This window comes from Netta rufina (assembly GCF_964035555.1).
Source record: "Netta rufina genome assembly, chromosome: 2".
NCBI classification, from domain to species: Eukaryota; Metazoa; Chordata; class Aves; order Anseriformes; family Anatidae; genus Netta; species Netta rufina.
In genome coordinates, this window is record NC_140124.1 from 44,802,111 (window position 1) to 44,816,659 (window position 14,549).

General features: G+C 40.1%; 1 protein-coding gene across 3 annotated transcripts in view; it reads left to right on the forward strand.

The window, feature by feature from the left end:
* Positions 1–4,692: 4,692 nt before the first annotated feature.
* ATP2C1 (ATPase secretory pathway Ca2+ transporting 1) overlaps positions 4,693–14,549 on the forward strand; it is a 49,943-nt gene continuing 40,086 nt past the window's right edge. The window contains exons 1-2 of one of the 3 annotated variants that reach the window (XM_084282239.1): positions 4,693–4,778; positions 5,104–5,277. In XM_084282239.1, coding sequence (XP_084138365.1) covers positions 5,272–5,277 — 6 coding nt within the window. In that variant the 5' untranslated portion in view covers positions 4,693–4,778; positions 5,104–5,271. The remainder of the gene's footprint in view (positions 4,779–5,103; positions 5,278–14,549) is intronic. The other 2 variants (XM_084282238.1, XM_084282240.1) reach the window with 2 other exon arrangements.

The window sequence follows — 14,549 nt, forward strand, 5'->3', positions numbered from 1 at the left end:
GAATGGAAGGTATCAAGAAAACTACAGATGAAACACAGGTTTGAGATACAACAGAGTCCTATGGTCAGAAAATGAATGCATCAAGTCTTTCCCTAAAGGATAGATTAAACCAAATTGCCTTTAGTTCTTTGATAGTGTGAATTCACAACCATGTATGTGGATGTAAGGACGGTACTCCTATAACCTTGTCGCTGCTGTACATTTTCTTGCTGCACCAGTTTTTAAAGTTCAGCAGTAATGCCTCTTTTGAGGTAGACTTGCTTTTTTGCTGGATCAGTCCTTCTGAACTGGATTATCAAGAGATGACAGTGCCAGAGCCAGAACTGATTGGGTGTCAGCAAAAGGAGAATCACAGAAGCCTGATTTTATGTCAACTTAAATTGCTGCAGTGCTGCACCTCCACTCTGAATGTAGAACATTAGTAGGAACACTATTTAAGGATGGGATGAGAGGTTTAAATCTAATGGTGTTTTAAAAATCAGCGAAATCTAATTTAAGACTGCCATAAACCAAGGTTCTTTAATTATCATAATTGCACAGCATCAAGACAGAGCTGAGATAAGGTAATTTGAAAATGTAACTACGTTTCTTACATTTTAACATGCTCAGGTGTATAAAATGAAAAAAAGTATGTCTCCTCTGTGAGGACTATATAATTTCATTTTTACTGTTTTTAACATTTTATATGTTAAAAAAATACGTAAAAATATAGACACACACACACACATATATGAAACAACCTTTAGTTGGAATTACCATGGATTGTCCTCTGGAGAACTCTATTCAGAGACAAGGTGATTGCTTCCTATCAGCTATCAACCGGACAGTGCAGATGGAAAGGGTGTGGGGAGGAAAATATGCAATGCAGGCTTAACGAATGACATAAACAATTTAAAAAGTGTGTACATGAGAAGATCCAGCCTTACCCTTCCCCTGTCTGACTCAAGTCATGTAAGGATTCTGTTGAGGACTGTAAAAGCACTGGTGAGTTTTTGATACCAAGATGAAAGAAGACAAATAATGAGATTAAATCAAAGGAAAGTCCATCTTACCAGAAAGTAATTTTTCTTCCAGAAAGGCTAATTCATGCTCAGCATGTTGAGGGCAGGTCAAATTATGCCTAAAGCAAAGTAAGAAAATAGCTGATGTGTGTTTTGACAGAAGGATCACATATTAATCTCCTCTGCCCCAGACTGAAATGCTGTAGAAAGCTTTGTCACATAATAAGATAATATTGACGTTATGATTCAGAAAAATGCTTGTCTCTTATTACAATTTATAAATAAACTTCTCATGAGATCAACAAAACTCGTAGTAGACTTCATTAGCATTACTCAACATTGACAACATTTAAATAAATCTGTCTTTAAAAGGATCCTTTAAAAGGATCTGGAAGCTTAGTTCAGAACAGTGAGTATTTTGAATGCTGTTGTGGTCTGAAAAGTGACTTAAAAGAATGGATCTCCAAACCGTTGAGACATGCCATTATAGCTATCTTTATTATGTTTAAAATTCCTTTTTACTACTTCTGATAGTGCTGTATATAGCACAAGGGAAGAGTTGAGATGAAGTTGAATTGATTGTGATCCTGAAGACTAAAACTTGAAGTTAAGCTTGCTCATAAACTGGCTGCAGGTGAAGGCCTCTCTGTTTAATGACGTTAGACAGAACTCTCCTTTCTTCCCATCTGATGAATGTTTCTGTCTGGTATGTCACATGTTTATTACCTCTTCATTTTTCCCAGACTTTCAGAGGCGCTTTTTTTTTTTTTTTCATGATTTTTTTTTTTCCTGAATAACTATAAAGACCGCTAAAAACAAGTTTTTGGATTGCCTTTAGATTCACACAGAAGGATACTTTTTTTTTTTTTTGGTCTGACTTTGCTGAAAAACCACATATCCCGCTTCATTCTATCAAATCACTAGTTTTCATCCCTGAAGGCCTAGGGGAGCACAGAAAGTACTGAAAGCCGCAGTACCTATTTATGCTTCCCATGCTGGTGCCACCCTCTTGGCTGTGCCAGCATAACCAATGTTGATTCGGTTTGAGAAGTCTGTATTTACTGATTTTCAACGTGAATTAGTCCCCACATAACCTCAAACTAATTAACGTCCAACTTTGTGGTTCTGAGATAATCTAGCGGCTCCCTGCTGCTGACAGCTGCTCACAGAAGAGGGGCATCAACAGCAGGTAGATGATGAGATTTCTGTGGGGAAAAGGCTGAGAAGGGGATGTGAGGGGGTGACAGGATAACAGGAATTCCTCCTTTTTTGGTGATGCAGAACACTTAGGCAGTACTGGGTGGCAGAGAAACCACAGAAAACACCATGAGAAGAATGTGTCCCTGCTTAAGTTGACATGAAACTCTGATCTCATAAATGCAAACCTATTACTAGCAGGCTCAATTCATTAGGAAGTAGTTTCAGGACTGCAACCATGAGAAAGAAAAATGGTGATGCAACAACCACCAAGGCATGCAGCCTGTTTTCCCTCAAACCCATCAGTATTGCACATCATTTCAAGTGCTACCTTTCTTTTAAATGATATTTTAACCCTAAGATTTAGATTTTTTTTGGCCATTCATATCTTAAAAAAATGTTTCATATTTTCAACTCAAATTATTATGTTGTGGATTGACACAGAAACATTTGCTCATTAGATACTTCACACTAATATTTTATTGCAATTATTTTTTTTTTACATGAGATTAAAAAAGTAACAAATTCTAGTCTAACATAAATTCTTGCAATTAAAACGACTGACTACAGCTGGTTACGGTAAGCAAAGCTTTTTTTTTTTTTAATCTTGACTTTTATATCTACAATTAAATTATAATAATGATGCTTTGGTTTGCTAAATAATGACTGTGCCATACACTTACAATACTCTTACATTTCAAGCTCAACTTAAGGTCAGGATTTTTTTTTTTTTATTCAGCATCAGATGGAGATACAGTACTTTATTGCTTATTAAACAGTCACTGAGCATAGGAGTACTGTATGGCAGAAAATGTAATACAATTTTTCCAAGGATGGACACAGTCCTAGTATGATGCAAAGGAGGTACTTCCCAACTGTCTGGCTGCATACAGGAGTGCATGACTGGCTATTGATATTAACATGGAAAAGATTAAGCCCCAGAGATGAAGGTTTTTTTAGTTGTCATTATACAGTAGGGCTTGCTTTTGACTTTTTTTCCTCATTTTTTAAGACATGAACAAAAGTTATTTCTTACTAGGCCAACTTTGTCACAGATGCTTACGTCTCAATACCCTCACTTACATCTCAATACTTGCAGTTCTGAACAAGTTCAGTAACATCCAAGAACTCCCAAGCATCTCTATACAGCTTCTCATACCATAGCGTAAAGAAGTCCAAATTTGTTATACAGATAAATAGTATTAGGAGCTACATGCAATGCCAATGTTCTTTCTTCATGAAAGAATTTACAGAATTCCAGTGTATTTAATGGTAACTTCTGATATTGAGAGCAAAATTTACCAGTTTGAACAAAGTAAACGAGTGTTTTTCCTAGTCACTGTGCATCAGTTTTGTGTTGACACAAGTATCACAGCTAGTGTCACAAGAAGCTAACGTGGTTCTTTGCTTGCATTAAAAACTAGTTAACAGAAAAAGTATTTGGGGAAGTCATTGCTACAATGACAGTGCTACCTACTTGTAGTGGGATATTTCATGGAGTAACCACAGGGATTTTCAAGTAACGTGGCAAATATGTGGGACAGGCCTGAAATTATGCATTAGGTAATCTTAATTAGCCTGTTTGTTGTCTCCTTATTTTTTAAATGCACGTATTTAGGGCCCATGCTTTAAGTCAGCAATTTTAATTCTTCTTCACCTATCACCGTGTAGACATTACATTTGTCTATTATTTGTCTATTATTTTAGCACCCCCCCCCCCAAAAAAAAAAAAAATTAGCTTTAAGAGCTTGAAAAGCGAAAATACGCTATTGAAGCAGACCTCGTTTGGCTGAGGGATTCGAGAAGCGTGCCGTGATGTGCTGGGAGCCTTAATTAAAATGCTTAAAATTACAACGCTCCGTTAAATGCTCTTTATGAAACGACAAAGACTGATTTCGGTTTCTGCTGCTGCCTCGGAAACAAAAACAAAGGGGGAGGCGGCAGGCCGTTAATCACGAGCTGTCGGCGACATTCAGTACTTCCCCGTCCACCTTGTCACGCTGCTTTTGGAGACCGGGTGCCAAGCCTACAATTAGAACATCTCGATTAGATTCGTGACCTTGGAGGGCTGAAGGCATTTTGTTTTGAGTGGCACCGTGCATCCTGTTTAACACGGGCTGCCCAAAAATATACAGCTGCCTCAGCGGAGGTGGGTACTGAAAGCCTTCCCCTGCCGCTGTGTCGGACTCGTGGCCTCAAGTAACGCTCATTTTGGGGTCTGGTGAAGGCAGGGGAACGAGGAGTGTCTAAAAACGTATCACAGTAATTAATGTTTCACATTTCCCCGCCGCTCTCCTCACGACAACCCCTTCAGCGCCGCTCCCCGCGGCGGCTCGGGGCGGGCAGCGGCCGTTGGGGCGCCTCAGCGGCTCCCTCCCCACAGCCTCGGGGCCACCCCCGGCCCTTCCGCCTGCGCGCTCCGCCCCGTCCGCTGCCTCCATCCCTCCCTCCCCTTCCCTCCCATTCCCTTCCCTCCTCCTCCTTCTTCCCTCCCTTCCTCCCTCCTTCCTCCGTCCCTGCCCCGCCGCCCGCGGAAGTGAGCGGAGCGGGGATGCGGCCGCGCCGCCCCCGGCCCCGGAGGTGAGCGGTGAGGCGAGGCTGGGAAGCTGCTGCTGCTGCTGCCGCCACCACCACCAACAACGCTGCCGCCACCGCCCGCTCCTTCCCCGCTCGCCCACCACCGCGGAGCCGCTCCCCGGCCCTCCCCGGGGATTTTTTGGGGGCTATTTTTAGCCTCCCCCGGCTCCCTGAGCCTCTGTGTGTGTGTGTGTGGGCACGGGGGGAGCGGCCTCGGCGGCGGCTGCGCCCTGCGCTGGGGCGGCTCAGCGCGGCCTCGGGGCTGGCAGGGCCTTACCTTAGTAGCTTTTATTTTTTTTATTTTTTTTTTTTTTTTTCCTTCCTTTAGCGCTGGTTTCTCTTGCAGATGTTGCTGCAGGTGGGGGCAGAGGGAGCAGTGTGATTGCCTGGGATCTTGGGGCATCTCTCTCTTCACCTTTCAGCTCCCCCGCCGGTGCTGGTGTCGCTAAAGACTTTAGTTAACTCTCTCGCCTCCCCGTTACGATTTCGATGGAAAATGAAGGTAAAGGTCTCACCAGAGTCACTGACTTCATTGGAGCTAAGAGGAATTTTGCATGCAATTTGGTGACAACTCCTGACCGGTGCGTGTGCATGCTTTCCCGTCCCAGGGGTTCGCAGGGTTTGCTCTGTGGCAGGGATTTTGTTCCGGGTTTCACCCCTGAAAAAGCTCTCGTGTGTCTCTATTTGCACTGCTGCTCCTCCAGCTGATTGCCAGGCAGGTTTTATTCCCCCTTGAAAAACGTTCAGAGCATCTGTGGAGCGATTTAGCGAACGCTCCCTCTCAGCTATATAGGATGTCAGTTGCTTGGCGTCTGCTGAGGCTGAGATTTCCCTGGAATTAATCTTTCACGGCCAAATTGAGAAGCATTAATTGTATCTGGTGTTGAAATATTCTTGTGCATGATCTGTGTTTTTAAAAAAGCACTTAACCTTGCCCTCTTCACCGTTTTTTTAATTAAAAAGTAGCTCTGAAGTTTGAAGTTCTACCGTTTCAAAGATCTGGTATTAAATTGTAATAATCCCCATGCAGTGCAAGAAGTTTATTTATTTTTACTAAGCTGCTCTAATATGCTTTCTCTTCATCGTCTAGTTTGCAAATGATGTAGTCCAGGAAGTTATTTCTTTTTTTCCTTATTGGGTTTCAGGATATGCTCTGGGAACCTTGAAAGCCAATTTGCATTAGTGACTGTGAACATGACAATTTCCCTTTTTAGTTGACTGGGGGTGTTGAAAATTTCTCTAATTTGTATGTGTGTGTGTGTGTGTGTATGTACATACATATATATATATATATATATATAAAAAAGTATATGTATATATATATAAGTATGTGTATATATATATATATATAAAATAGATGTAAGAAATGTAATCTCCCTCTCCCAATCTATGTCATTGTTATCCTTTGAATATATATGTATTTTTTTTTTTTTAAGTGGCTGCTATATTTCCTTTGCTATAGGTTGATGTGAACCTCAGGAACTCCTTTTTCCCCCATCCCCCCTGTTCTGAGAAGGGAGGTGCTTTTTAATAGCTTGTCTTGGAGACCTGGGTTGCACCAGTGGGGTAGACTAATTAAATTGGCTTCTCTGGTTGGATGTTGTTCTGTTTTGAAATACGTTGTCTTCCGTGACTAAGAAGTTGTGGTTATTGTGAAATCCAACCTATGTTGGAAGCTACATAGGTTGTTACAATTTGGAATTTCAGAAGTTTCTTTTATTTAAAGAAATTAGATTTTTTTTTTATTAACTCTCTTGATCATGTCTTCTAAGCAAATACTTGGAATAAAGAGCAGGGAACTAGTATGATAGAAGTTTTGAAGTGTGTGTATGTGGAGGTGGGGACATCTCTATCAGATTGATCTCTGTTTTGGGAGCTTAGTTAGCTGGCAGAAGTAGTGTCAGTGCCTTTTTATTTCAGTCACCGCATTGTAAATAAAAGACTTTTGAATGAGGAGCACTTGGTGGAGAAAGCAAAGCAGATGTAATGCCATTAAATAGAAAGACACTTAGGGTAAAAGTATGTCTGATGTTTGTGTGCCAAACCCTAAAGAGCAGGAAGACTTTTAATGCCTTTTAGTTCTATTACCAAAGAAATATGATATCATTGATGTAGTTTATAATCAAGTTACATATGGTAGAGTCTGGCCCATTCTAATTCTTCTGAATACTCGTAGCACAAAGATGTCATTTCTTGTTTTTCTTTTGGAATAAATATTTTATATTTAAAAATGCGTGTATTTGTTTGACAGAAGCAACATAAAAAATGGCTGTATCTAGGAGAAAAGTACTTTAAAAGATGATCTGACATGTATTTCAAAGGCAGAAATAAATGCTATGGTTTATTGAAAGTTTTCAAAATGGTGCAGTTTCCTGGGGGTGGGAAGAAATCAGTACGAATAAAAGGATTGGGTTTATTCCCTTAACATTTGGGTGGCTTCCTCTCCACTCTTTCCCCTCACTTCCACTGTCTCACAGTTGGGTTTCCAGACAGGCATATATATTTACGACTGTCTACTGTCTGTATTAGTCCTCTTAGTATTTTCTAGCCTATTTTTTTCTACCCATTTGACATTTTGAGCCAGCCATCAGATTTCATTTGGATTTTTTTTTCAGCACTCTTGAGAGGATCCTTAATGTATTTTCTCCAGGAGGTAGTTTGAACTGTAGAAGAAAGATTGCAGTAAGACAACATTTGCTTTCTGTTTATTTTTTTTTCCAAGTCTGTGTTTGAAAGGTCTCTTTAGTTTAGATATTGAGCAAAGAATGGCAGATTTCTTTCTTTTCCTCTATTTGGAGCAACGTTCAAGGCTAGGAAGTGATAATGTGTTTTTGGAAAATTGATGTTTTTGTCTCTTAATTCAATTTTCATAAACCATGTAGTATGTTTGCTCTAAGCTAGCTAATGCTTTGTCCCAAGACTTTGTGGTTTCTGTCTCTTGTATTGGGAGGAGTTAGTTAATTAAACTTCCTCCCAGATTCATGTATCTCACAGTAATTGGGAAGTGAGAGAATTTCCCGTCATAAGAAGGTTTTTGCTTTATTCAGTAAAACAGTGACTTAAAGGAGTGTTGTTTGTATTGGAAAGATAGAATTTTGTGACTTCTGATAAGTGGAGCTTTTTTTTTGATTGTGGGCAGTCAAGAGAACTTGCAGATATTTAGAGAAAATAAATGTGAGCGTAAAGTAGGCATTATGAATTTTTGGATCTCCCCATTGACATGTTTTGTCTGTTTTAAGTAATTTTCTATGACTGTAGTCAGATTTTTTTTTTTCTTTTATCGCTATTTTTCAGATTGTGGCAGGTTCTTTGTCCCAGTGAGGATTGTCTTGTAGAAGACTGTGCTTTAGTTTTTTTAAAAAAAAAAAAAAAAAAAAAAAGATACAGGTTATGTTACATCAACTCTGAGCCCTTTTGCTCTCAGGTCAGGCTGTGGTTACAAATACGAATTGTTAAATAAGAGCACTGTTTGTTACCAAGGCCTTCTGCAGCATTTGTTTTCAGATCACTGTGTGCCCAGCAGAAGAGGTCAGGATAGCACTTTCCCACCTGTAGGTTTTCCCAAAGTCATGTAGAACATTGGCACACCAACTCAGACCAGGCTCACTGTAAGTAATAAAACCATCGCAATTCCAAAATCATTGTTTCGAGCCCTAGTTAATTTCGGCTGATCTTCACAGACTGTTAATTTCAACCTATAGTCTCTCCGTGGTAGTTTCAAGATAGTTTTAATAACTGGATGAATCCTGAGGTAAGTCAATGCATTTCTTTTCTCTGAAAAAGGTGCTTTAGTTTGTCGCATCGTGCTGAGATGACAAATGCGTCGTTTCTGTTTTTATTGTGTGCTTGAAGTGCAGTTGGTGTTCCTAATTAATTTCACTTGTATTCCTTAAATGAGGAAAATAAGCTTTGTTGGAAGGTGAACAGATTTAAGATCAGGGAATGGTTTTTAGGGGCAGCGAGGTGGTAGCATCCTGGACTAGCTCACCATGGGCTAGGCACTTGTAAGGACTGGTGACAGGGTGGAGTATGCGCATGTGCAACTGAGGAGAAAGGGGACAGAGTGTCTGTAGCAGCAGTGACTTGAAAACTATTTACGTTGTTCCAGAGGGGCATCGTTAATTATTCTTGAAAGTGATATCCAAAATAGTGAGAATGAAATTTCTGATGGAAAGCGTTAGAAATTCTGAAATGGACGTGGTGTTATCACAGCAGTTCACATGTCTTTTGATATGTAGATGATTTCTTAACTGAAAGGTGAGACAAGAATTTTGATGTTCATTGATTGCTGTTTGGTTACCATCTGTGCCTTGCCATGCAAAAATTAGAACCCAATACTTTACATTTATGTTGCCATAAGAGTGACATCTCTTCTGCTTGACTTGGAGCATAAAGTGAGAGAAGAGGTTTTTGCCTTTCTTTTTTTAAACCATGGTGTTTGGATCTTCACTGAAGACCAATCCTCATTGATAATTTCACATTTGTTATGAGTTGTTTTAGTTATAGCCCTGCTAAATTAACACAGCACGTGTTTTGCATTAGAAATATGGATTTTCCTTTTCAATTGCTCAGTCAATGTCACCTCTGAGTGCTGTGTAGTTGGCTGATGGTTCGTTACATAGTTTATAGTCTTTTCCTTCCTGTATTTTTTTTTCCATACAGATAAAACAGAAGTACTAATCTATAGTAATGTAGAAATGGTTTAACATGGGATCTGCTTGAGTTTGGATGCCGCAGGACATATGTTTAGTTATTTTGTTTGCTTTCGAGCTCCTTTACGTGGGGCGTCCATGGTATAATCTCTTAGTGAGTCATAAAAACAGTAGCATAGGGAAAATGCAGACAGTTCTCAGAGTACCTAACGTAACGACAGAGGAGCAAGCATTTCCACTTGCTATTTTTTGGTGAACAGTCTGACAAGTGAGTGGTTATCTTGGGATGCAGGACTGCATGATACGGTCTCGTTACTGCTGAGAGAAGATCCTGCTTACAGCTGTGCTCCTGCAGCATGTGCTGTGCTGGCTGTCATGGTTGTTGGGCTTGCCTGGCTTGCTAACTTGGCAGAAGGCTTGCCCAGTCCTTCTTTTCCCCTAACCCCATGCTGGGCAGCTTTCTGCTGAAATAGGAAGTCGAACGGCCTTGTGGAAGGTCCAGTTACTGTCAGGAATGGTCAGCATGTGAACCTCCACGAGGGACAAAGGAGTGAGACCTCCATCCACCTTTTGGCAGACCAGTGGATCGGCTCAGTCCTTCCCATGGTCATAGCTCTGGTGTGTAAGCCTGAGCCATGCTGACATTAGCACTGCCCACTGTTTAAAAAATGGGGCACGTACTGCAATGCACTTGGAAAGGGATGATGGTGATTTTAGAAGGGGGGGAAAAAAAAGTAATACACTCATCAGTTTAATATAAATATAACTAATGTTCATCCATAGACTGCAGTGGGATTTTGGAAGATTGGAATAAGTCAAAGATAAGTAGATTTGTTTTTTTTTTTTTTGAGACCTGCTTTTGAGTTGGTGAAAAAGTTCAGGTCATAACTTATTGACACCAGGTGGTAAAGTTGACATATGCACTGTGGTTTGTAGCAGCTAGAAGGAAGGATGAAGGTGCAGTGCAGAGAAGAGAAGGAAAATAGAATACAATAGTCAAGGTATAAATTCGGGACAAGCATCTGTTTCTAGTTACTTGTTTTGCAAACACTCTAAGTAATTAGGAGGGATAAGATGGATAATGGGTTAGCAGATGCAGGCTACAGAATCTGCTTTATAAAGGCTTTTAAAATATTTTTAAGCCATAAATTTTCTGCAGAACTTTTTTCCCGCATACATAATTCACCAGAAGGAACTTGGTGAATATAACGTTGCTGTTTTCTTGATGCTAATTATAAGAAACCTTATTATCACAAGTAGAGTAATTATGCAGTGAGTTATGTGTGCATTTTAAAAGGCATTGACACCAGCTTGGTCCTGAGAACTCTTTCAAACAATGAGCTTAGGATTATGTTTTGGCTTCTTTATTACAATTCTGTTTTGTCACATTATGAAGTAACTGCATAGCTGCCAGGGAGATAATCAACAATTAGGTTCTGAAGTTTCATTCATTATTTTAAACAAATCTAAGCTATAAATGCAGAGAAAAAATTTCGAGTTTTTGTTTAATTAAAATTATATGGCAACTACATCCCCACATATCATGGGTATGTTGGTAGTATCTCATGGGGTGCTAAAATCCTTTATTAGTTGTTGTCGAAGTGCCATCCTTCATTTTGGGAAGCTCAGCATTTCAGTGCTAGGAGATAGAAGCAGGATATTGGAGAGGAGCCACACGATCTTATTTCTAAGCTTAAATTTTCTCTTCTAGGAAGTTAGCAACTCTGGCAAGATTAATGGCTGGTATTTCTACCCAAAGTCTTTTGGCCTTGAATTTCTAAAATGCCTCGTGCGAATCGGGATTGAAGCAGAGGCATATGCTGTTTGGAGTCAAGTGAGATACGGCCATCTGTGCTCTCCTGCTTGGGTGATGAGTTTCTGAACTGACCAAGTGCCATTATACATAAACTTTGCTTTCATCAAGGCACAAGTGTTGTTTTGATGCATTGCAGAGAATCCTTGGGAGACTGTAGTTTTTGTTCTTCTGATTAATAAGTAATGAAAAACATATGAAACGTTCAAGCAGATCTTTCCAGTGTGCAAAGAGGTTTTCAGACGGGAAGAATTCAAGTTAAGGGTTTTGACCAAATACACGAGTAGTCAATGTGATCTTGGTAATTCTGATGGCAGCTCGATGATTTGAACAACCAGACTTTAAATTCATTGTAGCACATCCAGAGTATACAGAAATGTTCCAAATGGTAAATCTCTTACAGTGATCGAATTCACAGTTTGAATATTTGGCATTCCTTAAAGATTCAAATGCACTAAAGGAAAAGTAAGGTGGTTTGGACAGAGCTGCTGTTGGGGGTTCAGTCTGAATGTTTCATGCCACTGCTCACGAATGAATCAACAGCACTGCAGTCAGGTTAAGGTGCTGGTACTTTTGTGAAATATTTTCTCTAGCTAGAGAGCAGGCAGTTGTCATTCACAAGGCTTGCAAGATAACCACACGGAGCATATACTACAATTACAGAAAATTGCTGAGCTTTCTGAGCTGTTGTGCCGATATCCTCAGTCAAACTAAATGCCCTACTTTCCCTTCTGTATTTAAATAAAAGAAGACATTGTGAAACATCCTGAGAATAAAATGCACTTGAGGATGGGAAGATGTATTTCTTGGGGAAGTGCTTTTTTAGAAGGTATTTTTAGTACTTAAATGTTTCTTCGAAATTTTTAGTGGTTTTGGTACTTAAAAATAGTTCTTGAGCTTTTATAGACTTCTGTAGAGTTAATCAGTTGGATATTAAATGGGCCATCTTAGTATTCATTATATTGCCTGAAGCAGATGGGGTAAGGGATAGAGAGGTCTTAAACATTTTACAGCTTTTAAAATTAGGCAGACCTTGATTTAGTGTTGGTATTCAGTTTTCTGTTGCTTAGTTGGTCTGAATTAGAGGCGTCGTGTACCAAGAAGTATGGTTCTGCTGTTATAGCTGGGTCTTGGCTTCAGCGACAGTCCTAAGCACCATTGAAATTGCATTCAACTACAGCGCAGGCTTTGTCAGGCTCCTGGGGCTGCCTAGCAGGTTGTTCTCCTAATTTGGGTATTTATATTTCTTTGGTTTATGGGTGGTCTCGGTGCCAGGTCGAATATTGCCCTCTATCCGTGAAGTCATATGAAATAACACACAATAGCAAGGGGCTTGAAACCACGTGGTCTCCCAGGACAGAAATCTGCTCTGCAAGAACTCATTAATGTAAATTAGTGTCTTGCTTTCCTTCTGGCCTTTTTAGAGACAGAACTTTTCTGTGTGCACTTCCTTTGATGTGGGGACTCCTGGTAAAATGTCTAAACTAAATACTGTTGAATAGGAGCAATTTTTTTCAGAGTGTTGGAATACAAGGCTGCTACAGCTGTTTCCCCAGAAGAGAAAAATTGTCACACTTTCAGAAAAGATTCAGCTCAAATGAATATAGTACACAGCAACTTCAAAGCCTTCAAAAAATATTTCCTATCCTGAGCAAACAGTGCCTGGTGGAAAACAAGTGGCTCATTAGTCTGCAGACTTCAACCTTTTGGAGGTGAGAAGGGAAAGCTTTTTGCAGGGGTGAGTGAAATACATGTTTTGCCAATTGGTCGTGATTATTTGTGTGCTGAAGGAGCACTGCAATGCACTTGTTGCTCTTCGAAAGCAGCACTATTTCCAGTAGAGGTATTTGAGCCCAATACTCTGACCAGGTTCTTTTAGATTTTCCATGTGTGGGTGGTGTCTTTTTTTGTATTAAATGTACGAATTTGAAGGTATTTGAGGTTACGTAGGATTTTTGTTTTAGCAGTGATACAAAATATACTGAAAACACAGCACAAATGTAAGTTGCAATTACAATACACAATTAAATCACAATACCAATGTGATTGCCCTTCCTGGCCTTGTGGTATGCTCACCGTCACCATACTGGGCATCCCCAGTCACTCAGAAGGAATGAATGTGTGTTAAAACCATCTCAAGCCCATTTCTTTCTTAGAGATTTTTTGTCAGGTCAATTGTCATACTCCTTGTTGGGCTGGGCCACTTATGTCCCCTGTCCCCTGCCACCCCATGCATGCCACGTTGACTCAGGGAGATATTCAAGCTTTTAACAAGCTAAGGTAGAAACGTGCTGCCAGTTGATCGACTCAGCTGTGATATAGGCAGTTGATCCACTCAGCTGGTGCAGCCATTTATCTAAAACAAAGACCACTTTCCTGTCACCTCTTTGTTTTTGATAAAGTCGACTTTCTTTGTAAGAGCTGTGGTCAGTCACACCCTACATTATTTCCTGAGCTTCATGGGCACATTGCCCTTGCCCATGTCTGCTTCCATTATAGGGGTTGTTGATTAGTCACAGTATTTGAGCGTTTTTCATCTCTAAATTTACAGGTTTCCGAGGCCTTATTAGAGAAATTGCTAATTGAGAATACAGGAAAATACTGGTCTCCATGACTCTGCCATACACGAGGTACAACCAGCTGTGTCAGTGCAGTCTGCGTAGATGAAACCTCCCTTAATATAACTGCCAATTTTGTCCACATAATTAAAATACAGATAAATTAGTTTTAAAAGACGAGAACAAGGCATTGCAAATTATATTTACTTCATCAAGGTATGCTTGTAGTTTGTCTGCATGTATGGTTTCTGAGCTTGATTTACCAATTCCTAATTATTTATTAAATCTGTATCTACCATGCTCAGCTATTTCTACCTGCTTCTTACATCAGTACAACTGCTGAATTCCTCTGGAGACTTGATTCCTGCTAAGATCTGGAGGAATTTCACAGCAGGAGTTGCATCATAGTCACGACCATGCTCGATATTGCTTGTTCCAAAGCAGTCTGAGGACTCTGAACGTGCTCTTCTGTGCCCAGCCTCCCATTCTGGAGTCCTGAATATACACCTGGGGTTTTTGCTTCTGGGCATGTAGTTGGTCTTGGACTTACTGTAACTACTGAGCATGCCTAATGTGTTTTTTTTTTTTTTTTTAACCTGTTTTTTTTTTGCTGTGTCTTGCTGTAACTTGGCCATGGTTCTGTGACTGGGGCCACTTTTGAGGCTGCAGGAGCACCTTGGCTTCCAGAAAAATTGGGGAGGTGAAGACTGTAGAAACATTTAGTGAAACATTTTTAAGGTCATTACTAGAA